Here is a 23,523-nt window from a genome sequence, read left to right on the forward strand (position 1 = left end):
TGCGAACCAAGCAGGCAAGGGCTGGCTGTTAGCGCTTTTCGAAAATAACAACAATAACGATGCTGGTAACTCACGCCTGTCATTCAGCATTGTGAAGTCAACGAGGGTTGGTGGTTCACACACGCATTCGTGAAGCTCAAACCCCCGCTGGGCTACAAGGTCGCCATCTCCTGGCTTGCTAGGGTATGGCAGCACAGCAAGTGGAATAATTGACTTCTGTCTGGTGAGCACCGCGTGGTAAAGTGTCCGGTGTGTCTGGAGCAGGGTCAGGTGGATGACTAGTGGGTGGTGGCATGGTAATGTGTCTCGTGAGCGGTATCAGGTTAGGATCATGTGGCAGGTAGCGTCAGCTGAGTGGTGAGTATCTGATGGCAGTGGCAGGTTAGTAGTGTCACGTGAGTGCTGAGTGGCCATGACGCGCAGAGCCGATGGTGGAGAAACCAGGAAGGGGAGAATCGTTGACAAAAGGGGACTGAGCCGATGGTGAAGATAACCCCGTCTGTAGGAGGAGCTGCCGTTTAGTTAATGGATATAAAGGGTTTTTTTGTAAAACCTGTTTAAAATTGTAAAATTGTCTTCACAACGTGGCAGTAACTTTTAACAAAACACCACCGTCCAATGTTATTAATCCGCTATGGGACATCTGTCACGCCTCCCCGATATATGTGAAACATATCTTAATAGCTTATCGGCTTCCTCGAGTATAAATTAAGTTTTAGATTCTATTCACAGCCTGCCCACATTTATTTCACAGCCTGTTGAAGGAGGATTTCATCAACTTGGCAGAACATTTTTTCCTGTAGATCCCAAATTCTTTTGTGTAATTCTTTTCAACTAAGTGTGAAAGCATATATGAATTAACTCTGCCGTTTCATCCATCTGTAAAAGAAGCGGGGTAGGAGGGGCGGATGATAACTCTTGTAAAGATGCTCCAATATGAATTCAAGTTTGTTTAACACGTAGGCTTTCGCGGCCAATATATTCCATAATAGAGGTTTTTGGGTTAGAAGTGTAAATATAAATGCGTCGTTAAATTCACCACCACCTGACACAGCCAATTAGTAAGGTTTGCATGCAAACAGACCATACCACCTCGTTACTAGTACAGCACACCGGTGTGTTGGAGAGTAAATATGTTGGTCAGACAGGACAAATTATCAGCATGAGTCACAAAGGACACCAAAGGAATATGAAATACTCCCAAATACAACTGTCGGCAGTGGCAGACCACGCGTGCCAACAAGGACACTCAATTTATCTTGATAATGTTGAAGTTCTGTGCAAAACTAGTTACTACTGGCCAAGACTAATTACATAATCTATCGACATTGAGAGAAATAAACATACTGTAGCTTAGTGCTGCTTGGAAGCGAATCATCAAGTAATACACTGTTTAACTGCAATACCTATAAAGGTGATTAGCTATGAGCAGACAATAAACAGGTACTGCGGTTTCCGTGCACACAAACGACAGGATGTACAGGACACTCAACAGGATGTACAGGACACTCAATTTATCTTGATAATGTTGAAGTTCTGTGCAAAACTAGTTACTACTGGCCAAGACTAATTACATAATCTATCGACATTGAGAGAAATAAACATACTGTAGCTTAGTGCTGCTTGGAAGCGAATCATCAAGTAATACACTGTTTAACTGCAATACCTATAAAGGTGATTAGCTATGAGCAGACAATAAACAGGTACTGCGGTTTCCGTGCACACAAACGACAGGATGTACAATAATATGCATGCATAATGTTAGTTGATTGCCATATGAATAACCCAACCGGTAATGGATACCCATTATAATTTATATGCATTCATTACCCCCCCCCCCTCTGACCTTTGCACCTGAAGGGCTCGCAAGTGAGAACATCACATCTATCCCTCTTTTTAAGAACGAAACCGGAGGATTTATATTTAAAAAATCTGGATGTCCCCTGATGATGCTAGTTGTAATTACTGGCGAAACGTCGTACTCAAATTGTAAATGTTGTGGATTTGCTCTCCAACACACCGGTGTGCTGTACTAGTAACGAATTGGCCACGTTCTGTTTACGTGACAAACCTTACTAGTTGGCTTTGTCGGGTGGTGGCGGGTTTAATGACACATTTATATATTTACGCGATCTAACCCACAAAACCCTGTATTATGACTTCAAGTTTAATATAAAGTTGTGTTGCTCATCGGTACTGGCCCAATCCAGAACTGGACTCATTGATCAAAGGGTTGCAAAAGAACTGGTGACACTATTTGAAAATATTAAAACTCAATTGGGCCCTGACAGCTACCTATCGGTAATACAACATGTTTTTGCCATTGAGGCCAGATGGGGCATCTGGGATAGCCCAGAGTTTAAATGCGGACAAGTGCAGACATTGATGCATACTGTGAAGGAAAATTCCACTCTGAACCTACCGGACGTCCAATTAGCACGGTTGGCTACGTACGGTGCGAAAAAAGCTCAACGTACATAAACACACTGAATGAAGGATTCAGAGCACTGAACACGTGCACACGACGACGTCGTCGTCTTGTTCAGCAAGCACGTGTATTGCGAGAAGAAAAACTCGGCATTCGCTTCTCAATGAGCGAGGGCACGTGTCGACTTTAATTTGTTCACAAGCGCGATCGTATCGTCATCATTTTTTTTCTTCTACCGCGACTCCCATGCGGTAGATCTTGCGACGCGGCGCAATCAATCTCTCGGGTGTGGACCAATCATTTTCAAGGACAGTGCATATCATGATCAGAGTTTGTCTCTTTTTGTTTGCATTTTGACTGCTTGTGTTGTGGTTATTGCAAACATGATCCCTTGTATAAAGGTGTCAGTTTTGGGTGCCAGATAAAAGGGTATAAACCTATTACTAGAAGGAAAATAGCTGTGACCTGCAGTGTGGTGGTTGAGCACAGGCTGTATGAGATGAAACAGTCAATATGGTAGTGTAGTTTTATCCGGGTGTTGGTGGCGCACTCCCGTAATTCCAGCACTGTGAATTAAAATTGGTGGATCACAGAAATGTTGTGAAACGCTCTTCTTTTTGGCGTCAAAATGCCATATCATAGCTTGCCAGAAGGCAGTTCAGTAAGTGGACTAATCGCCATCTGTTACCATCTAGTTTAAAATACAGTAAAACCTTGGATTGCGAGTAACTTGGTCTGCGAGTGTTTTTCAAGACGAGCACACATTTTAAATAAATAATAATTTGATAAACGATCGAGGGTCTTGCAATACGAGTAGTACGTATACGCTTTGTCTGCCGAGCGTCACGTGATCACAACTGATATACGAGTGCTTTGATATACGAGTGCTTTGGATTACAAACACGTTTACCGGAACGAATATTGCTCGCAATCCAAGTTTTTACTGTATATTAATATTTAGAGGGCCACAGAGCTTGGGCATTTATTGGTGCCTGCTGACTGTCTGGCTGCTGCTTGTCTTCCTCCAGCGAGTACTTGTTCACATTATAGATTTAAATCATTATTAGCTAATGTGTGGGAGTGCAAATTCGTGTAAAATGTTGCTATCTGTAAACAATGTTTTCTTAAACAATGTTTTCTTAAAGTGTACATATTGTGCCCACACTGGACATCTGTGAAAAAAATAGCTCCACGACGGCTCATCGGATTCCCCCAGTCGACAGGAAGATTCTGATTTTGACATCGTCGCCCCCCCGGTTTCAATCTGTCCCGTGACCGTGGCGGCTGTGCAGGTGACGTACGATGTGCTCTATGACGTGTCGCACACGGGCTGCAGCGAGCAGTGGAGCCACGCGGAGCACCGCCAGGCATACACCACGACGCTGCTGCTCGTCACCTTCGTGCTGCCGCTGCTCACCATGACGGCGCTCTACACGCGCCTGGCGCACGAGCTCTGGGTCAAGACGCGCGTGCACGACGCTGTCTTCAACGCGCTCCAGCGCTCCGAGATCAACAAGATCACGAGGTGCGGAGTTTGCGCGCGGGGTGGGGGGGGGGGTACGCTGTGCCCCCTGCTCCGTCACGTGTGGTGCGATATAGGCGTGGTGGTGGTGGTGGTGTTGTATCGGGGTGTGGTGTGGTCGTGGTCGTGCGGCGTGATGTGTACGGCACGGCGTGATGTCGTGTGTGGCGTTTCGTGCTGTGATGTCGTCGTGTCTTGGGGGAGCGGCAGTGCAACGCAGCGCTACGAACCCGCCGACCCGAGTTCGATTCCTGCTCACGGGCAACATCAGTAGCGATCAAGTGAACCCGTCCTGGGCCTCCCCTAGGGCGACTCGGCCTCAAATAAGTGCCTGGTGCGATATGTAAACATCACCCCTGCGTGTGCCGTGCTGGCATTAGCAGGTGCTCGCTAACGGCACTTGCCCCAACTGTCAATTAAGGCTACATGGGGGATCTTCGTCTTTTTAATATGTGGTGTGCTGTGAAGTGGTGTAGTGTGGCTATGATGGCACTCAGAATCACTTCTTCCCCCCGTTGTGTTGCGTGGCATGGTGTGGCATAGCTGGGGTATGGGGTCGTGTGGCTTGGTTGGGGTAGTGTAAGTGGGGTTCGATAGTGTTGTGCAGTGTGGGATTTGTGTGGCATGTCGTGGGATAGTGCAGTGTGGGCTAGTGTGCAGTGGCTGGGGTAGTGTGGAGTGGTGTGTGCGATAGTGCTACGCATTATGTAGTGTGGTGTGGCGTGGGACAGTGTGGAATGATGTGCTGTGACGTGGCACCGGGATGAAGAAATCTGACTCAGAGGTCGCCTTGCATGTGCCGGTTTCACAAGCGAACGCACGATGGAGTCTGCAGCATGTTGGGATGATGCTAAAGTACAAAATGTATATATTCAATCTGAGGATGCTTGAGATTTAAGGGCTCGAAGAGGAAAACTATAGCAGTGTAAGCGATCAAAAGAAATGACTCAATTAAATAAAACTTCATGTACGGAAAAAGATTTCTGCCATTTCCCCATGAAAGCTGCCCCAGAAAAAATGCACAACAGGATGTCAGGCAGTTCAGCATGTTCCAAGTTCGTTCGCTGCTGTACATATACACACAGTTGCTTTGCAGAGTTGGTGGTGCTTGGCCCATTGGGGGACCAAGCAAATATTTCTTGGTGGCCCCTCGCCTTTCAATTGATAAAAATCTCGTGAGATGACAGAGAAGATATAAACATGAAATATAGATGTGGTTCGACGTGAAAACTTTAGACAAGAGATGCAGTGAAATAGGATAACAGGGATGCAGACAAGAGAGAGAATAATTGGCTTTTCGTGCATAACTGTACAATTTATTCCACCACAGAAAAGTATGGTGCAGGGTAATTGGCAACACAGCATACGTGAGGATGAAACAAAGTGGACAACTATATCCGGTTTGAGCAGATTTACTCTTTGCTCACATTGGGAGATGACACACAGTGAGGGAGATGTGAGGAGGACATTAAAATATGCCTCACTCCTGATAGACGCAATTCATCATCATCATCATCACGATCCATGGGCAGATTGCCCGCAGGAGTACACTGCACATTTCGTCATGTTTCCACTTTCCTCTGTCTTGTGCCAATATGCTCAAGCAGTGCACATATTTCATGTATTTATGTCGTCCTATATTCCTAGCAATCCCAATGACACTCACGCAATATTCAGGTAGGCAGGTGAAATAAACCCCCATTCCATCCAGGGCCCGATCAATATTCCGTAGTCCCCGGGGCTACAGGTACTGTGAGGCCCCCAGTAATATTTTCAAAAGGAAAACAAAGTTAAAGAAAAATCAAATGTATTTTTACAAGGCTAACAACAAATAAAATTCAGCATTCTTTTCACTTCATCTCTCGAGGCCCTCCAGCTAGCGGAGGCCTCTGGGCTGCAGTCCCTAAAGCCCCGTGGCTTGATCCAGCCCTGATTCCATCCCATACCAAGCAATTTAACCATCCACACATCTGGTAATCGAGACTTCAAGTGCAGTTAAGTGTCCACAGCCTGCAATACGTATTCAGTCTACACAGATTCAGCAGAGCCACACAGCACATTAGCTTCACAAGAATTCAGCCGGGAGACCAGCACCCTCATCATCAGTTATGATGATAATGAGGGTTCAGAAGCTTGGGCATGATCATTACTTCTGTGCGCTCCTTTCAGTCCCCAGAAGACACTGCTCTATGAATTGCCTCTGGTCTCTGCTGCTGCCACGATCTGCAATGAGCCGAGCTGGCTGTTCAGCTCGCCGCTATTGCTGCTTTTGTTGGTCATTGGATGAGCTGGGAGAAGTTTTGGCTTGCTGGCTCCCTACAGTGATCTGCTGCCAGAGCATTTACATATCAAGTCTGTACCACACTCCGTCTCCAGCCCATTGTTCATATAGGTTTAGATCATTCTGGCCAGATCTGGTTGAGACCAGCCGCTGCCGTAGTCAGGTGTCAAAAGTTGGTCGATCAGTCGAGCAAGAATTCTCAGTGCAGGAGAGCTTACTCCCCACACCAACTCACACAAAGTGTCCTGCAGTTTGTAAAACTGTGCACAATCTTAAATGGAACCCTTGACAATTGGCTCGTTTATTCTGATTTGAGGTGATATTGTTGTAATTAAAAAAAAAACAATTTTATAGCAACACAACGCGAACCCTGTGCAAAGCACCGACCACAGTACGGGTGCGTGGGGGGACAGAAACTCTGCCAACAAAAAAACCCCGCGATGGGCGCACCCAGGGGCTTAACGAAGGGCGACGTCGGACTCTGCCCCACGCTGATGGGGACCACAACGCGAGGACATTGAAAGCTTCAATGGGGAGGGAAAAAAACTTAAATAGTGGGGTAGAGGCTGGGCGGGGAAAAGGTGGGGAGGGGGTGGGGAAGCATGCAACAGAACACAGCAAATAAAATAACTTACGACAACAAATTAACGTATCGTGATCTACAGTATAGTTCCACAGAGCAGAGATCCGTTCCAGGATTTGATGTGATATTTGATATACCCCTATTTTTCATTTATCCTAAGCCCCATGAGCTGCTTGGTTTGCTTATGCTTCGTGCCATCCAAGGCCGTAGCCATGGAGTCAACATTGGGAGGGACCACATTTTCCAGGGGGTATGGGGTCCCCCCAGAAAAAAAATCTAAATTTGAAAACTCATTTCCTGCCTAAAATATAAAAAAATTCACAAACACATAGGATGGACTTTTTATTTATTTTTTCAATAATGTCTAGCAGTGTATAGTATTACATTGCTCTGTTTTTTATTTTTTACCTTTTCTTGTTTCATTGTATTTAATGGCAGAGATTAGGGATGCATACAGTGCAACCATAACCACAATCATATAAACAGAAATCTATGCATTGTTATATAAAGACAAGTCCAGATATTGTGGCCAAGATTTAGCAAATTGTTGTTTTTATTTACATAGCATCGCAATAATTATTTTTTAAAATACTTTTATACCAATATATTTTAGGGGGGGGTGTGTCCCCCCCCAATATACATTATAATTACGGTCTTGGTGCCATCACTGCAGAGTTCACAGAGTTTATTCCCTTTTCTCGCAAACTGTCATCCTGATTAGGTGGTCTTCCAAGCTGCCTCCTAGCTACCCTTTCAATATTCTTGTTGTTGAACAATGCTGTGAAGACTTCGGAAGACCTGTGTGGTTGCAGGTCCATTATTGGTGATATGATCTTATTTTCTGACTCGCTGTGGGCAAGTCCCTCTTGGGCTTCATGTTTTTATTTATTTAACAAATGTTTACTCATTCTTGGTTCTTTCGGTAAAGTCACGTAGAAAGGAAACAATACATTATAAAAATATAAAACAATAAAATTCTCACGACGTTTCGACTGCAACACAAGCAACACAAGCAGTCGAAACGTGACTTTACCGAAAGAACTAAAGAGTATGGATTCCTGCAGTCACGAAAGCTTCAAATCAACAAATGTTTTACACGTCATTCTAATACAGTTAGAGTGTCAGTTATGCAAGAAAGAAAAATATAAATTTCGATTTAACGCTTTCGTGACTGCAAGGATTCATCTTCTTTGGTTCTTTCGGTAAAGTCACATAGAATGAGAATAAAATAATAAAATAAAAGAAGACAATAAAATTCTCACGACGTTTCGGCCACAACACAAGTAACCTTCTTCAGGTGAAAGAACAGAACTATCGGGACGACAGAGGAAAAAGAAGAGCTCTGTCGTCCCGACAGTTCTGTTCTTTCACCTGAAGAAGGCTACTTGTGTTGTGGCCGAAACGTCGTGAGAATTTTATTGTCTTATTTTATTTTATTATTGTATTCTCATTCTATGTGAATTTACCGAAAGAACCAAAGGAAAAAGAAAAATATGTTTATCAATGTTATTTGTGAGTGGACATCAGCCCACGTAGCCACAGAGCCATGTGACAGCCATCTCCTCCAAGGATTCGGATGTCGTCATGTCCCTGGCTGCTTTGTGAGTTGACATTGCTGGGCACGGCACAAAGGAGGCTGTGAATTCGAGGTGACCTGAACGCTGTTGCCCACCTGTGCCCTATCCAGGAGTAAGAAGCGTGCCGTCAAGATGATGGTGATCGTGGTGATCCTCTTCGCAGTATGCTGGGCGCCCTTCCACGTTGTCAACATGCTGGTGGACTATGGTGAGTATGGGTCCCTTGTCCTCACGGACATCGGCTGTGCTGTTCACAGCACGCATGCATCAACACCTGACCTATCGGTAGTGTGTTCGCCACTTGTCCTAGAAGTCCACGGTTCAAATCCAGCAAGCCGTCTTCTGCTTTAATGGACGTTAAATATCGATGATGCCATTTGAAGAAGAGTAGGCCATTGTGTCGGTGTTCTGGTCGAATACAAATACTTGCAAAATTACTTAATTGGGAAACACAGTAATCATTACCTCCAACTGCAAAAACGTATAGAGTCTCAATGAGGCATTCCTGTGTAAACAAGGATAAATAAAAGTAAATAAAAGTAAAGTAAAGTAAATTACATGGTGACAGAAGCAGCCTTTCATTCGCATGAGCAGTACAATGTCAAACAACCAAACTCAATTGGCCGAGTACTCGATGGGTATCTGAACATAGGGGGAAGAGAGATAATGTAACTCTTGTACTAGTGGTAGGAGTGTTATATTTTTCCCTCTCAAATAACAGGCTTCATGTGCCCCAACAGCTACTCGAGGTGACTTACCCATGGTTAATTGCCCCCCAAAATTCTAAATTATTCCACTTGCTAGTCGGGTTTTACAGAAGGGATGTTGGGCCGAATCAACCTTCAAAAACTCGGATTTTAACTCAGATACAATTACGAGCTGCTCGCTCTAATCCTGAGCTGCATGACCATACTGTATTAGATTTGAACCTTGGTATTTCATGAAATAACAGGTGGACGCTAAATGTCTATTTTTTTACCCTTTCTTTTTGTGTTTATTCGCACGGAAAGTGTTTGCTGTTGTTGTGCCTATTTATCTGTGGACATTTGGCTCACATGCAATATTATTTTACTTACAGTCTGAGGCGTGATGACGTGTGAAGCTCGTTCATATGTATTACATCTTAATACCGATGTGTATATCACAGCAGAATGTCTATTTTACGTGGAGCATGCACATCCCTGATGCTGGTAGAATGTGGAGGAATTCTCCAGTATATATATTCCTTAAGGATCCTGTACTCGCTCTTTGCAAAAAATGTTTTGTCTTTTGTTTTTGTTGCTGCTGTGCTCGACTGCCACTGAACTCCTTGTAAAATAGTAAGGAAACTGGCTAAACGAGACCTATTCATTTATTCTAATTGACTTACACTCACTTGACATCTCGAAACATCCTCCATGCACCATGGGTCAAGGTCATTGACGAATCTTCTGGATCAGACCTCTGCTGCTCATTCAATGGCAAATTATGATCTGTTGGCTCCATAAGATCTACTTTTGGGTTCAAACTAGGCTGAGTACCACTCTCCAGTCTGCTGTTTCATTTTGTATTACAGGCATATCGCCTGGTATGGGTTACGTTGCTTAATGTAAGATCACTGAACAAAATGTATGTTGAACTTCTTTCGCACCGTACGTAACCATCCGTGCTCATCGGCAATGATTTTATGACCAACAATGTAGCGGCGCGTACGAGTCGCTAAAGTCCCGCGGCGGGCGGTGTTGTGTGTGGAGGGATAAAGGGGAAGGCCACTCCCCTCCCTCGCAATGAATTACATGTAATTTAGTTAATGCCCATCTCTGTCCAATCTGTCTCCCTGTCTCACAATCTGTCTCCCTGTCCCTCTGTCACTGGTGCCAAAAGGAAACCTGGAGATGAGCTTTGACATGGAGGCAATCACCTTGGCAATGGTGCAGCTCTTCGGATTCAGCAACTCGTTGTGGAACCCAATTGTCTATGCTGCCCTCAACCAGAACTACAAGAAGCAGCTGGCGATTGCTTTGTCCTGCCTGATGTGCCGGCGCCCTGATCGCATCGGCGTGAGCGACCCTCCGGGGGGAGTCACAGCGCCACCTGGGGCCGCGCTGCGCCTGCAGGTAGAAGGCATGCTGGCAGGCGGAGGACCATGGCCACAGGAGAGTAAGACCTACGCGGAGAGTAAGTCGGGCACGACTGCGCTCAGCGCCATGAACACCCGTGGTGCCAAGATGCACGTGAGCAACAGGAGAGGTGCCGCTGACGTCGGCGATGTTGGCGGCCGCCGAGAGGGCGAGCCGAGCGGCGGTGCCGTCCCGGCGGGGCCAGGCGGAGATGGGGTGCGCTGGGCCCGCGCCTGTATCTGCTCCGCAGTGCCGCTCCAAGGCGCGAGTGGTGCCGTGGGCAGGACGCGCCACCACCTGCCTGTCTGCCGATTTCGCAGCCTGCGCCGACTCTGTGGGGGTATTGGTACTGGGGTGGAGCAGCACGCTATGGTGGCGCTCACCATCACTGACCCTATCTCCCCACTTGGAAAATGGGCCACTTGGCAAACAATTTCGTAAATGCCTTAAAATGTCCCTTTTTTTGCAAAAGGTTAATGTTTGGATGAGGGTTAGATGGTATCTGCGAATGTCTGTAGGTTTCAAATTTTCGACACAAAAACATGCACCAGTATTGTTGCTGTGCAACTTTGTTGTTACATTTTTTACACATATATAGTCTTGGTATTTTTATATTTTATTCCCATTGTGCTATTGGTATGTTATGAGATAAGGTATCGACTGTATTTGGAACTCTCAGAGCACCGTGGCACCGTGTGAATTTGTAATCAGTACTTATGAAGAGCAGTCGGAGACTGGTTAAAGCACTTCTACAGTCTTCAACCCACAACCTCGAACACACCTTTAACAGCCGCTTTTAAACCCTCCATCTCCGCCCTCGTTCCCAATCCACATCTCTGTCTCGTGCGCCGTGTGCGTGTGAAGTCAGTGCCCTTTAATCCCCTGACCCCCGTCTAGTATATTCCCATGCATGTGATTGGTGTGTGCTATGTTGAGTGTGGAGATTGCGTGAGGATGGCTCGGACATCCCCTACACTTATAAAAAAGATTTTTGTATTTACAAAATAGGGGAGACACTTTCCTATACACTCTGCCATGAGATTGGTAGCGCTGTCACATTTTATGTCAGGATGAACTGTTGGCTTATTATATGATGAGCAAAAAGTTTAATATTGATGTGCACTATAATTATGGATGGGGGTGCAATACGTGGGCGGGGGGGGAGGGGGGCAGGGGATGTCATGCAAAAGAGGGTCGCACCCACAAGTGGGGATATTAGGGGTGGGGGAGGAACGTCGGTCAAGGACAGGTACTTTCACTTTATTGTGAAGCAGTTTTTCTGTCTGGCTGGAGGGAGGGACAGGAGGATAGATGATCACATTCAAAGGATGTGTGGGCTGTTGTATATATTGGGTCTTGAAAATATTCCCAAATTTCATTTAATAAAAACTCAATGACATTTTGGAATATGCGGAATTGTCAGAAATTATGTTAATTGTTGTAATTATTCGCATAAATTATGATAATTAGGGATGTGTAATCGTATTAAGTTATGCAATTGCATGCGATTATGCTAATGTAGGCAGTTATGATAATTAGGCTTAGCTTCGTTGCCCAGGGTCGTATCATCAATCGGGATAAGACAATGAATTGTATGCAGTTATGCAAGTGTGATGTAAGTATGGTAGATTAAGCTCGGCTTCGTTGTCTAGGGTCGTATTATCGATCGGTATAATACAATTATTCTCGCTTAACATTTACTGATTATGTCTTAGTGTGTCTATGTCAGGTCTCCAAATTCAAATCTCACCGCAGGATACAGTTCTTATAATTAAGATTATTATGCATAAACTTAGGAAGGCACCACTCAGACACTTCTGTGTTAAGTAATTTTAATTTCTAAACAAAAACATAACACTCTAATATGCGAACTCTTATGCTTGGAATTGTCAACACAGTACTCCTGGAGATGTTCTCCTCATTGATACATACATTTAACCCTCAATGGTCACGTTTGTTAACTGGGTAACGGTACAATCGATTATTCCTCAGAGTACACGAGCATACACGGCGAGAGGAACTGTCCTTAAATGCAACAATATTCATACGAAGGGCAGCAATGTTCTTGAAACACAAAGATAACTTTTTGGAACAATCTTATTTGTCCCGATATGCGTGTTGTGTGTCTTCTTTGCCACTTTTTCAATTCTTTGCGTAAAACAGATGCCGGGTGATGCGTCGCGAGGGTGTGAGTGTGGGGGAGGGTCGTACAAACGGCTTCGTTCTCTCTCTTGCTCGGGGGCGGCCACAGTTCCGGTCCACAGCTGGGTGGAAGAGTCGGCACGACGCTCGCCGTCGGTGAGCGATGATCCCGTCGTCAGATAGCGCCCGCAGCTCGTCCGCTCGCTGCAGTTCCTCACTCTTGTCTTGGTTTCCAGCCGGTGCTGGTCAGTGTGCGTGTGGGTCGTACCCACGGCGCGCTCGCTGGCGCCGACACTCTTGCTCACGGGCGGCTGGTCAGGCTCTTTCCCCTGCTGGATGAGCCGAGTCGGCACAACGCTTGTCCGCTGGCAGCTATAGCTTAGTTTGGACTTAAGTTTTCGTGATTGCAGGAACTCATGTACTTTGGTTCTCTTGGTAAAGTCACGTAGATAGAAAGATACAATAAGAAATAATATAAGGAATACTGCAGTCTATAATGTCGACTTATTCTCATAGCCAAGCTTCAACTTTTTCCGTACAAAAAAAATATATCAGTTATAATGTCCGTTTGCCCTGTGCTCTGTGTCCGTGCCTGTGACTCTGGATATTTGTTTGTGAACTGTCCAAAGCGCCAAGCAGGTCATGGCATGCGGTCCTTTGGCAATCTGGAGATTTTGCAGATCGTCGTTAACCTCCCTTTGCCCCGGAGTTTATTATTTAATGGCCTTTTACGACCTCCAGATGCTTTGTGCTTGTGGGAGGTAGCGGGTTTGAGGGTGTTTTATTTATTTATTTGATCGATTGTTATTTAAAAAAATGGCAGAATAATTTTTAATGTTATTTTTTGGAAAAAGGCCTGTATATACAACAGGGCAGATAGACCAACAAATGTTAGGTTTACTATTAGGAAATTGCCTTTTCAGATCAATATTATCAAGCAGAATTCATTCGTTTGTTTCTCAATCCACTTGTCCTGGTGAGGGTCGTGGCGGTAGCATGTTGAGTAGGGCAGTCGAGACATCCCTTTTCCTGGCGACAGACTCCAGCTCTTCCTGGGGAATCCCAGGCGTTCCCAGGCCGGCCAAGCGACATTGTTCTGCCAGCGTGTCCTGGGCTGGCTCCGGGGTCTTCGCCCAGTGGGACGTGCCCGGTAGAGTTCCAGGGGGAGTCTACCGGGGGGCATCCTTACCAGGTGCCCGAACCACCTCAACTGGCTCCTCGTTATCCGGAGGAGCAGCGGCTCGACTCTGAGACTCTCCCGGATTACCGAGCTCCTCACCCGATCACAGAAAGTGAGCCCGGCAACCCTGTGGGGAAACTTCATTTTGGTCCCTCGTACCTGTGGTCTCATCCTATCAGTCATAACCCAAAGCTCATGACCATAGGTGAGGGTCAGAACGTAGCTCGACATGTAAACCGAGAGCTTTGTTTGAGAACTCAGCTCCTGCTTGACTACCATGGAACAGTACACCGCCCACAACACTGCGGACGCTGCACCGGATGCCGCCGATCTCCCGCTTCCACTTACCATCACTCGTGAAAGAGACCCCGAGGTTCTTAAACTCCTCCACCAATGGCAGCTTTCCCCCCTCGCCTGGAGAGCACAATCCACCATCTCCTAGGAGTGAACCATGATCTCAGATTTGGAGGTGCTGATCCTCTTCCCAGCCGCTTCACACTCAGCATCAAACCGTTCAAGTGCACGCTGGAGATCACAGACTGACGACAAAAAGAGGACAACGTCATCTGCAAAAACAGCGACGCCATCTCCATGCCTCTGTACTGGATACTCTCCAAACCTCGGCTGCGCCTTTATATCATGTCCATGAAAATCACAAAATATCCTGTGCATGAAAATCATAATCACAGGAGTGGAGACAAGACGCACCATTGGCGGAGTCCAACACCCACAGTGAACACACGCAGCTCTCACTCCGGGAATAGAGGGACCGGATAGCATGCAAAAGCGGCACCGGTACATCATACTCTCACAACACCTCCCACAGGACATTGTGGGGAACACGGGAATATGCCTTCTCCCAGTCTAGAAAGCAGAGGTAGACAGGGGAAGCATACTCCTGACCCCTGAAATATTGTTATACGACCCTGGCAGAATCCGCATTGTTGCTCCTGAATCTGATGCTCAACCACCTGGCGGAGCCTCCTCTCCAGCACTCTGGCATAGGCTTTAGCTGAGATGCTGAGAAGTAAGATCCCTCTGTATTTGGAGCACACCCTCCGATCCCCTTTCTTAAAAATGGGGACCACGACCCCAGTTTGCTAATCTAGAGGTGCTGTACCCGCCTTCCATGCAACATTGAAAAGTTGTGTTAACCACGACACTCCTACACTGTCGAGCACTTTCAACAACTCTGGGCGAATCTCGTCCACCCCAGCAGCTTTGCTGCTATGAAGGCTCTTGACCGCCGCAGCGACTTCAGCGGCCGTGATGGATCCGACCCCCCAGCTGTTTCCAGGGCTGCTTCCGGAGAGAAGGGTATGTCGACTGGGTTGAGGAGCTCCTCAAAGTGTTCCTTGCACCTCTCGACTACCAACTTAGTTGAGTTTAATGTTACGCTACCCTTACTAAAAACAGCCTGGGCCATGTCCCGTCAACCCCTCCTAAGGCATCGGGTGATTTGCCACAACATCTTTAAGGCTGCCAAGTAGTCCCTCTCCTTGGCCTCTCCAACACTTCCCATACCCGGGGTTTTGCTTTAATCGACTGCTCCTGCTGCCACTCTCTTGGTAAGCTGGTACCTCTCAATCGAGTCGGGAGATCTTTTTTCCGAGCATAGCTTGCAAAACCTACTTCCTCAACTTGACAAACATCGTCCACTTGGACTCAATGTCCATGACCTCCCCTGGAGTTTAGGAGAGGTTTTCCTGGAGGTGGCAGTGCAAATCTTTCTGCACTGGGTCTTCCGCCAGACGTTCCCAGAAAACCTACACTATTCAGTTGGGCTTTCCACGTCTATCTGGTCGGTGTCCCATGCACCGGATCCAACTTACCACCAGGTGGTGATCAATTGAAAGCTCTACCCCTCTCTTCACCTGAGTGTCCAGAATATACGGCCTTAGGTCTGATGATACAACTATAACGTCAATCATTGACCTTCGGCCCAAGGTGTTCTGAAACTAAGTACACTCATGAGCATCCTTGTGTTCAAACATGGTGTTTGTTATTGACATTCCGTTACTAGCACATAATTCCAATAACATATCACTGTTCAGGTTCAGATCAGGGGGGGGGCATTCCTCCAAATCAGGCCTCTCAAGTTATCTCCATCGTTGCCCACGTGAGCATTGAAGACGCCCAGTAAGATTACAGAGGAGGTAGGCGGCACTCGAACGAGCACTGGACACACCGTCTCCAAAAAGGTCGGACACTCTGAACTGCTATTTGGTGCATAACCACAGACAACAGTCATAGTTTTCCTTTCTGAGACCTGAACTCTCATTGAGGTAACACTCTCATCCACTGGGACAAACTCCAACTGAACAGCACCCAGCCAAGGGGCTTGTGAGTATCCCCACACCCGCCCAGGGCCTCTAATCAGGGGTTACTCCGGAATAGGAAAGAGACCACCCCCGATTGAGAAGTTTGGTTCCGGTGCCAATCCTAAGTGTGGAGGTGGGACCGACGATATCTAGTCGATACCATTCCACCTCCTTCACCAGCTCTGGCTCCTTCCCCCCCAGTAACGTGACATTCCACGTCCCAATAGCTAGTGTCCATTGCAAAGGTCCAGCTCATCCGAGACCATCCCTCTCCCTGCCATACTGACATCGCAGCCGCCCCTCGTCCTGCGGATGGTGGGCCCATAAGATGGTGCTACGTAGCCATTTTGGGCTGGGCCCAACCGGGTTATGTGGGTCACCCGGCCATCAGGCGCTTGCCGATGAACACCACACCCAGGCCTGGCTCCAAGGGGGTGTCCCGGTATATCTTGTCTGGGCCAAGTTCTCTGATTTTTTTCAAATTAGAACCATTCATGAGGGGCTTTGTTTTGGACCGTTATTTGTCTGGAACCTCCCCCCAGAGATGTTAGCCAAGGGAGACCCTACCAGGAGTACGAGACTCCAGGCGACATAGCTCTGAGGGTCATTGGAACACACAAACCCCACCACCATGATGAGGTTACGATCTTTCGGTAAGGAGCAGCATTAGTTTGAGTAAGGAAGCTCTGGTTTTAACCTTTTACAAACAGTAACATGGAGGTCTAATGATGATGAAACAGTAACATGTTTTTACGTGCATTCGCCAATAAACAAATGGCACCGGCTCACAGTAATCCACAGGCTGTGTTCAACAGGCTGTCTAATGCAATATTACTCAAGAAGCAAGTTTTCTGTGGCAATGCTGTTTCTCCTGTCAAGTTATTGTTTTAGCTGCAGTGAGAGCCCATTGTGGTAAATTATGTCTCCGAAAGAGGAAACTCACAAACTATGCAATTAAATGTTTTTCACAAATACCCCAGTACAGTATATGTAATCTTGTACGGAAGATGTGTGGTTTCTCAGCAGCAAGGCAAGGGCGTTGTCTGGCCATCAAGCACATTTGTATCCATCCAGCCTTACATAATAAAAACATATATATAGATGCGCTATTATATGAGTAATTAAATACTCTAACCGATCATTGGTTTTCTTATTAACATTGTTGAGCACTGGCTCAAAAGCCAAAAATTCCAATCAGCCTGCAACAAAACGACAATATTAATGTTGTAATAGATAAGAGTTAACCAGTTTCTTCAATCCTCAAGGATATATGAACTTGGCAAGTAAACGATGGGAGGGAATTCTAAAGTTGATCCATGCAAGGGAAAAGGCAAAAAGATAAGTATTGCAACCTGCAGTGTGTTGGTTGAACAATGTGCTATTCAACTAAGCTAATGACAAAATAGTGGGGGGAAAAAAGTCTCATATCTGTTCCCACATGTCCCGCTGGATGGGAGGTGATAGGAATAGATTTGTAACGTCATCCGCATTATCAGTTGCATCACGCTGGACAGAGATTGAAGGGAGTTTCCCACCACGACACGCCATGTTGGGGCAGTCTCCATTTTTAAAAGCAACCAAGCAATTAGTGGCATAGTCTTTGTGCTGTACTCCTTTTGGCGTCCTCTGGTCTAAGACCGTTTGAGACTAGGCTCGAAAGAAAGCTGTCTCTAGTGTGGACCAATCAGTTTCCAGGACAATGTATATACTATCAGAGTATGTTTTTTTGCATTCTGACCACAAGCATTGTGGTTAATGCAGACATGATTCCTTGTAAAAGGTTTCAGTTTGGTGTTTTAACATTTTAACTCCTATTCTTGGTTCTTTCGGTAAAGTCGCATAGAAGGGAAACAATAAAATAATACAAATAGAAAACAAATAAAATTCTCACGACGTTTCGACTCCAACACAAGCAATCATCATCAGGTGTGAAAACCACAGGAAGAAAATTTGAAAAAAGTGGAATTTTTTTTAACGTTAGCACCACAGAGAGCGAGTTGGCAGTTATTCAGATGGACGAGTTCATCTATGTTCGGAAAAAAGGAGGGGGGAGACGAAAATCCGTGATCTGGTTCCGTCTGTAAAAGATGTGATTCCGGACATGCAGTACCCTGGCGTCTACAAACTAAGTTAGTAGTTACATTGGAGAAACCAAACGCCATGTCTCGGACCACATTCGTGAACACAAAGCAGACCTAAAACACGGTAGGACCAACACCTCGGCCGTGGCAGATCACTGTTATAATTCAGTAGGCTCACATGACATTGACTTCTCCAAGACAGAGGTTCTTTGCAAGCCATCTGGCTACCATGAAAGATTTGTTCATGAGGCTATCCACATAAACAAACACAGACAATTTCACCTGAGAAGATGGATTCTGGCTTAGCAATCATTGGAAGGATTTGATAAAACATTTCGGGTCTTAATTGATTGTTCACGCTTACGGTGGCTTTCAGACCGCATCCATTATTTTCGTCTCCCCCCTTCTCTTTTCCGAACATAGATGGACTCGTCCATCTGAATAACTGCCAACTCGCTCTCCGTGGTGCTAACGTTAAAAAATTCCACTTTTTTCAAATTTTCTTCCTGTGATTTTCACACCTGATGATGATTGCTTGTGTTGGAGTTGAAACGTCGTGAGAATTTTATTTGTTTTATATTTGTATTATTTTATTGTTTCCCTTCTACGTGACTTTACCGAAAGAACCAACAATATGAATCCCTGCAGACACGAAAGCTTTAAATCAAAATCTTAACACCTGTTTTGTTGCCAGAAAAAAAGCAGAAACCCTCTTCTCATATTTTGGAACTGGCAAAGAAGGTCCCATGATTAAATGGTTAACTAAGTTAAAGGTTGTCATGCTGGCAATTGAACTATACCAATGCATTGTTTCACTGGCTTAAATGTTTGGACTTTGTGCAGGACATTGCTTTCAGCGTTGGCTTGATGACCAACCTGTTGCAAATGTAAGGAATAGGCTCGGTGGCCAACCCTATGTCTGTGTGTGGTGTAGCCTGCCAGAACATTTTTTTACAACTTTCCAGGCAGGCCAAGTTTAAAAGTATCAGAGCGTCTGACAACTGACTTGGTCGGTGTTGCCACACAGCAATCTGCTCGGAAGGCCTCGGAACATTCAAATGAGATTTGTGCAAAGGGAAGAGGCGGGAAGATTAAAACAATTCATAAGGGACGGTTAATAACCGTTGGAAAAGGGTATTGGAAGAGAGAGGAGAACCTGCTAGAAATGGGGGTACAGGATATATATATGGGGCCCTATAAGTATGGTCTCTATGTGTTTGCACATTATCTGAGAATAAACAATAAAGTTGAGCTATACTTACCTCGTCCGAAGTCCTTTTCACAAGCAAAAAACACTGCAATCTTCCAAGTCTACTACCAATTTCCATGATGAAGGTAAGAATTGATGTACAAGTTTATGGTTACAAAATGACAATTCAAGCTATTATTTCAGGATAAATTAGAAAGCAAGTTGAAACCATTGAAACCCACTTCATATTCGCAACATTTCATGAAAGCTTACATCTTCCAAACAACATAAGGTCAACGACTTTCCCAATAAAAAGTAGTAAAAATGGATGTTATATCCAGGAATATAAAATAATTCGCCATGAATACATTTCCAACTCAATTTATCTGACCATAAGAAACAAACACTATTTGTACCTGCACCACTCTGTCCAAAGTATCCTCAACTAATGCCAAGGACTGTGCAGTTATTGCCTCATTAATTCGAACTCGATATGACTGTTGTGGATAATTGTATAAAAATCCTTTCTCACCATCACGAGGCAATATCTGTGACATCTCGTTGACCAACAAGTCTTTTAGTTATTTTACAACTTTTTGGCGCAGTAGAGGGACCCATGCATGGAGTGTTCAGAGAGGCGCTTCGGATTTCATTTGATACCAAGCTCTTACGCATATCGAGTAGCATGGTTGGGCACTGTGTACATTTCCCATTCATCCTTACCTGTAGTAGCAGGCATGTGTCAATAGGGGGTGGAATACCGATTTGGTAAGATGAGTCGGCCCATTGGGCAAATAGGGCTCCCCAGACCCCAAGAGAGGGGTTGGGGGGATATTCCAGAGCCCCCTAGAGAGTTCCAGAAGGAAGGCGTGGCTAGGGGCGGAGAGACCCTGGAACGGGTATAAAGCCAGACCTATGGACGGGTACGGCAGTCATCGTCAAGCTGAAGACTGAAGACCTGCTTAGGCTAGGACCCTGGGAACCCCCCGGACCCGACGCCCTTCTAAGGGCCGGACCGAGTGGGCCAGTGGTCGGGACCCGAGGACCTTGGATGGGTCGGGTCAGCTAGCCTTCCCTAGGACCCCTTAGCCGGAGGCTGAGAGTCCGTAGCCCCAGTGATAGGGCATGTTAGCCCAGAGTGGCCGCTACCCCTTTGTTTTAGGGATCATTACTGTTGTTATTGGAATAAACGTGTTGCCTCTACAAGCCGTCTCTACTCTCCGTGAACCCACTACACATGCAAACCGTTCTTGGACAGACACAGTGGCAGGGTTGGCCATGGGATGTCTGCTTTGAGGAAGGCAAAGATTAATGCATATTCGTTGCTCTCTGCCACATTACTGTAAATGGCAAGACTTTGTGTTGGGCCCACAGCATGGATATCGAATAGATTTGGGTCAACACAGACAGCAGCTCAACACTGCTGTGCAACAACTTTGCATGGTGAAGATGTTTTGCAAACAATTAATTTGATGAATGTATGGGTCTATATGTTATTACAGTTTATTCTGAGTGGTGCTTGCACAAAAAAAATCCGACATAAGATATCGTTTGAGAAAAAGCAGCAGGTCCAAAAGACTGCAAGGCAATTTCTGCTGACTGTTAATTTCTTGAATTTCCCAGCTGATCAAACACTCCTTGCAGGGCTTTTGTGTCGCTGCCAAAACAACTTTGCTGCCTCTTAACGCAGGTAATGGTACACAACTATTTCGTTTTATTTCAATGGCAATGAGATTTGCTTTAGCATATTGGAAGAGTAGCATGAAATCCAAAAATGAATGTATAAATTAGAAATACAATACATGAACGCCAATGATGGATCTAAGTACAAGAATAGAACGCACAACCTTTACCTGTTGGAACGAAGACAGCTTCATAAAAACACGGAATATTTTAAATAATTGGAAGTTGAACGTTCGACAATTCAGACATTAATATTGTAATAAAGTCCAACTGCCTCTGCATTCAAACAAATAACATGTTCATCTCTCTTCATATCCTTGAGACATTTTATTGGAATATCCATTTTCCCATGGCCGGGAGCCAGTGTACATAGTGTAGGAATACTGGAAATCGTATCCTATTTGTTAATTGAAAAATGCTATTGCATTTATTACGTTTAACTGCTTCACTGTTTTGAATGTATAAAATGTTCAAAACATATTGGATCACTGTCAGTGTGCTTTCTAATTATTAATTAACGTCACGTCAATTTGACGGATCTCGCAATTATTTAATGACTGTACAGGCAACTGTGGTGCCACGGCAGCGGAGCGGCTCGGCCGGCGCTACCCTCTCCTCGCACCCCCCCCCCCCCCCCCCACGAACGCACGCCCCACTAAACACTCGCATGCACCCCCGTAGGGTCTCGAGGAGGGAGCACCTGGTACGATGGGTTTCACCCGAGGACCCCATTAACAGGGACGTCCACGGTTTCCCTGGACCAGGAAATTGGCTGAGCCCCCCAGACTGGATTACATGGCGGACCCCCCCCCCCCCAAGAAGGGGGCATAGAGCTTTACAGGCCGGCCGCGATGAAGCATACACAGCAGGGGGGGGGGGGACCTCAAGGCCAGCACCCAGCGGCAGTGTAGACAGTGGGGTGGGAGGGAAAAGCCCCTAGGCAGATAAGAGTTGATTTAAGTTGGAGGAAGCTAGGGTATTATCGGTGAGTCAACGGCGAGGACCGCAGGTACAGAGACAATGGGAGGGGGGGGGGATGACGCGACCCCCCCCCCCCCCCTTCAGCGGCCAGAGCGCTAAAACGGCCGAAAAGAGGATTCGATTGGATGCGCAGGATGACGTCATATGACCCGGGGGTTAAGGGGCTTTGGGGACATAAGGGGGCCGGAGGGGTGGATTGAATCAGAGTTCTTCTGGAGCGGTGGAAGATACCAGCCGTCCTCAGCGTCCGTGCGGCGCCTGCAGGGTGGAGCTGGAAACGATCGGCCAGAAAAAGTCTCCAAGGCGAGCATCTTCCCCAGCCCCATCGGGCAGCTGAAGAGATGAGTAGGTACGGGGAGGGGGGCCAATTCAGCCCAGCTCGCAGTCAGCTCGAGCTTGGGGGATAGACGCACTCTGCGACGGCTAGGTGATAGGAGGTTAGGCGCTGTCCGAAGGGTGCTGGCTGGAGGGGGCCATAAACAGGGGGTCCCCTATTCGCTCCGGGAAATAAATCTTAGCACAGACTGACGTTGTGACGCGTGGTGCATGTGTGCGTGTGAAGAGCGGTGGGACAGCGATCGGCGTACAACGGTGTGTGGGTGACTATAAATCAGTGTGGGTGTGACGCGCGCGCATATTAAAATATCAACGATTGCCCGCGCCGGCGCGTGTCTGTGCGCGCACCACAGTGTTAACGGTGAGACACGCGCTAGTGTCACGTGTGTCTGTGCGTGCACCACAGTGTTAACGGTGAGACACGCGCGAGTGTCACGTGTGTCTGTGCGTGCACCGCAGTGTTCACGGTGAGACACACGCGAGTGGGTGGGTGGGTGGGGGGCCGCACGAGCGCCGATTAATTTATTAATATCCGGACCGTGCGGAGCGTTCGCCTTGTTGACACAACGGCTTAGTGGAAATTATTAATTAAACCCCACACAACGGCGAGTCAAACAATTACGTAATCCACGCAGTTAGAACGCGCGAGTGGCGGGGGAGGGCACGCGCGTAATCAGCCCCTAGGCGGTGTCGAACAGCCGCTGGCTGTCGGTCAGAGAGGACCCTGGGACGGGGGGGGGGGTCACCCGATCGATGGGGCGGGGGGGCACGAGCGACACAAACGCGGAGGGGATGGGGGGGAGGAGGTGATTGACCCCCCCCCCCGCCCGTGGTGGGTGAGGGGGAGGTCGGCCCCCACCTAATGGGGTGTGAAGGTGAGGGGGGGCATCAGCCCCCAACAAGTAGACATGGCGCCCCCCCTCTCGTGGTGATGGAGGGGGGGATCAGCCCCCACATAGTGGGGGGAGGCATCAGCCCTCACACAACTCGATGACCACGGGCAATTTGGGCAGAACCTTATAACTCCACAATGTGGCACCACTCACGTGAGCTTTAAGAACTCTCTGATCTTTGGTAGAGGGAGCCTGTTGCGGTGCCCATCGGCCTCACGTTGCCATGC

At 46.7% G+C, this 23,523-nt stretch overlaps 1 protein-coding gene across 1 annotated transcript in view; it reads left to right on the top strand.

The window, feature by feature from the left end:
• Nucleotides 1–16,772, top strand: part of LOC116940194 (pyroglutamylated RF-amide peptide receptor-like) — a 48,650-nt gene extending 31,878 nt beyond the window's left edge. The window contains exons 4-6 of the mRNA XM_032949590.2: nucleotides 3,721–3,953; nucleotides 8,502–8,599; nucleotides 10,255–16,772. Of these exons, the coding sequence (XP_032805481.2) occupies nucleotides 3,721–3,953; nucleotides 8,502–8,599; nucleotides 10,255–10,931 (1,008 nt within the window). The 3' untranslated portion in view covers nucleotides 10,932–16,772. The remainder of the gene's footprint in view (nucleotides 1–3,720; nucleotides 3,954–8,501; nucleotides 8,600–10,254) is intronic.
• Nucleotides 16,773–23,523: the final 6,751 nt, after the last annotated feature.

The sequence above is a fragment of the Petromyzon marinus genome, chromosome 8, assembly GCF_048934315.1.
Source record: "Petromyzon marinus isolate PM22_M1 ecotype Great Lakes invasive population chromosome 8, UKy_Petmar_22M1.pri1.0, whole genome shotgun sequence".
Lineage (NCBI taxonomy): Eukaryota > Metazoa > Chordata > Hyperoartia > Petromyzontiformes > Petromyzontidae > Petromyzon > Petromyzon marinus.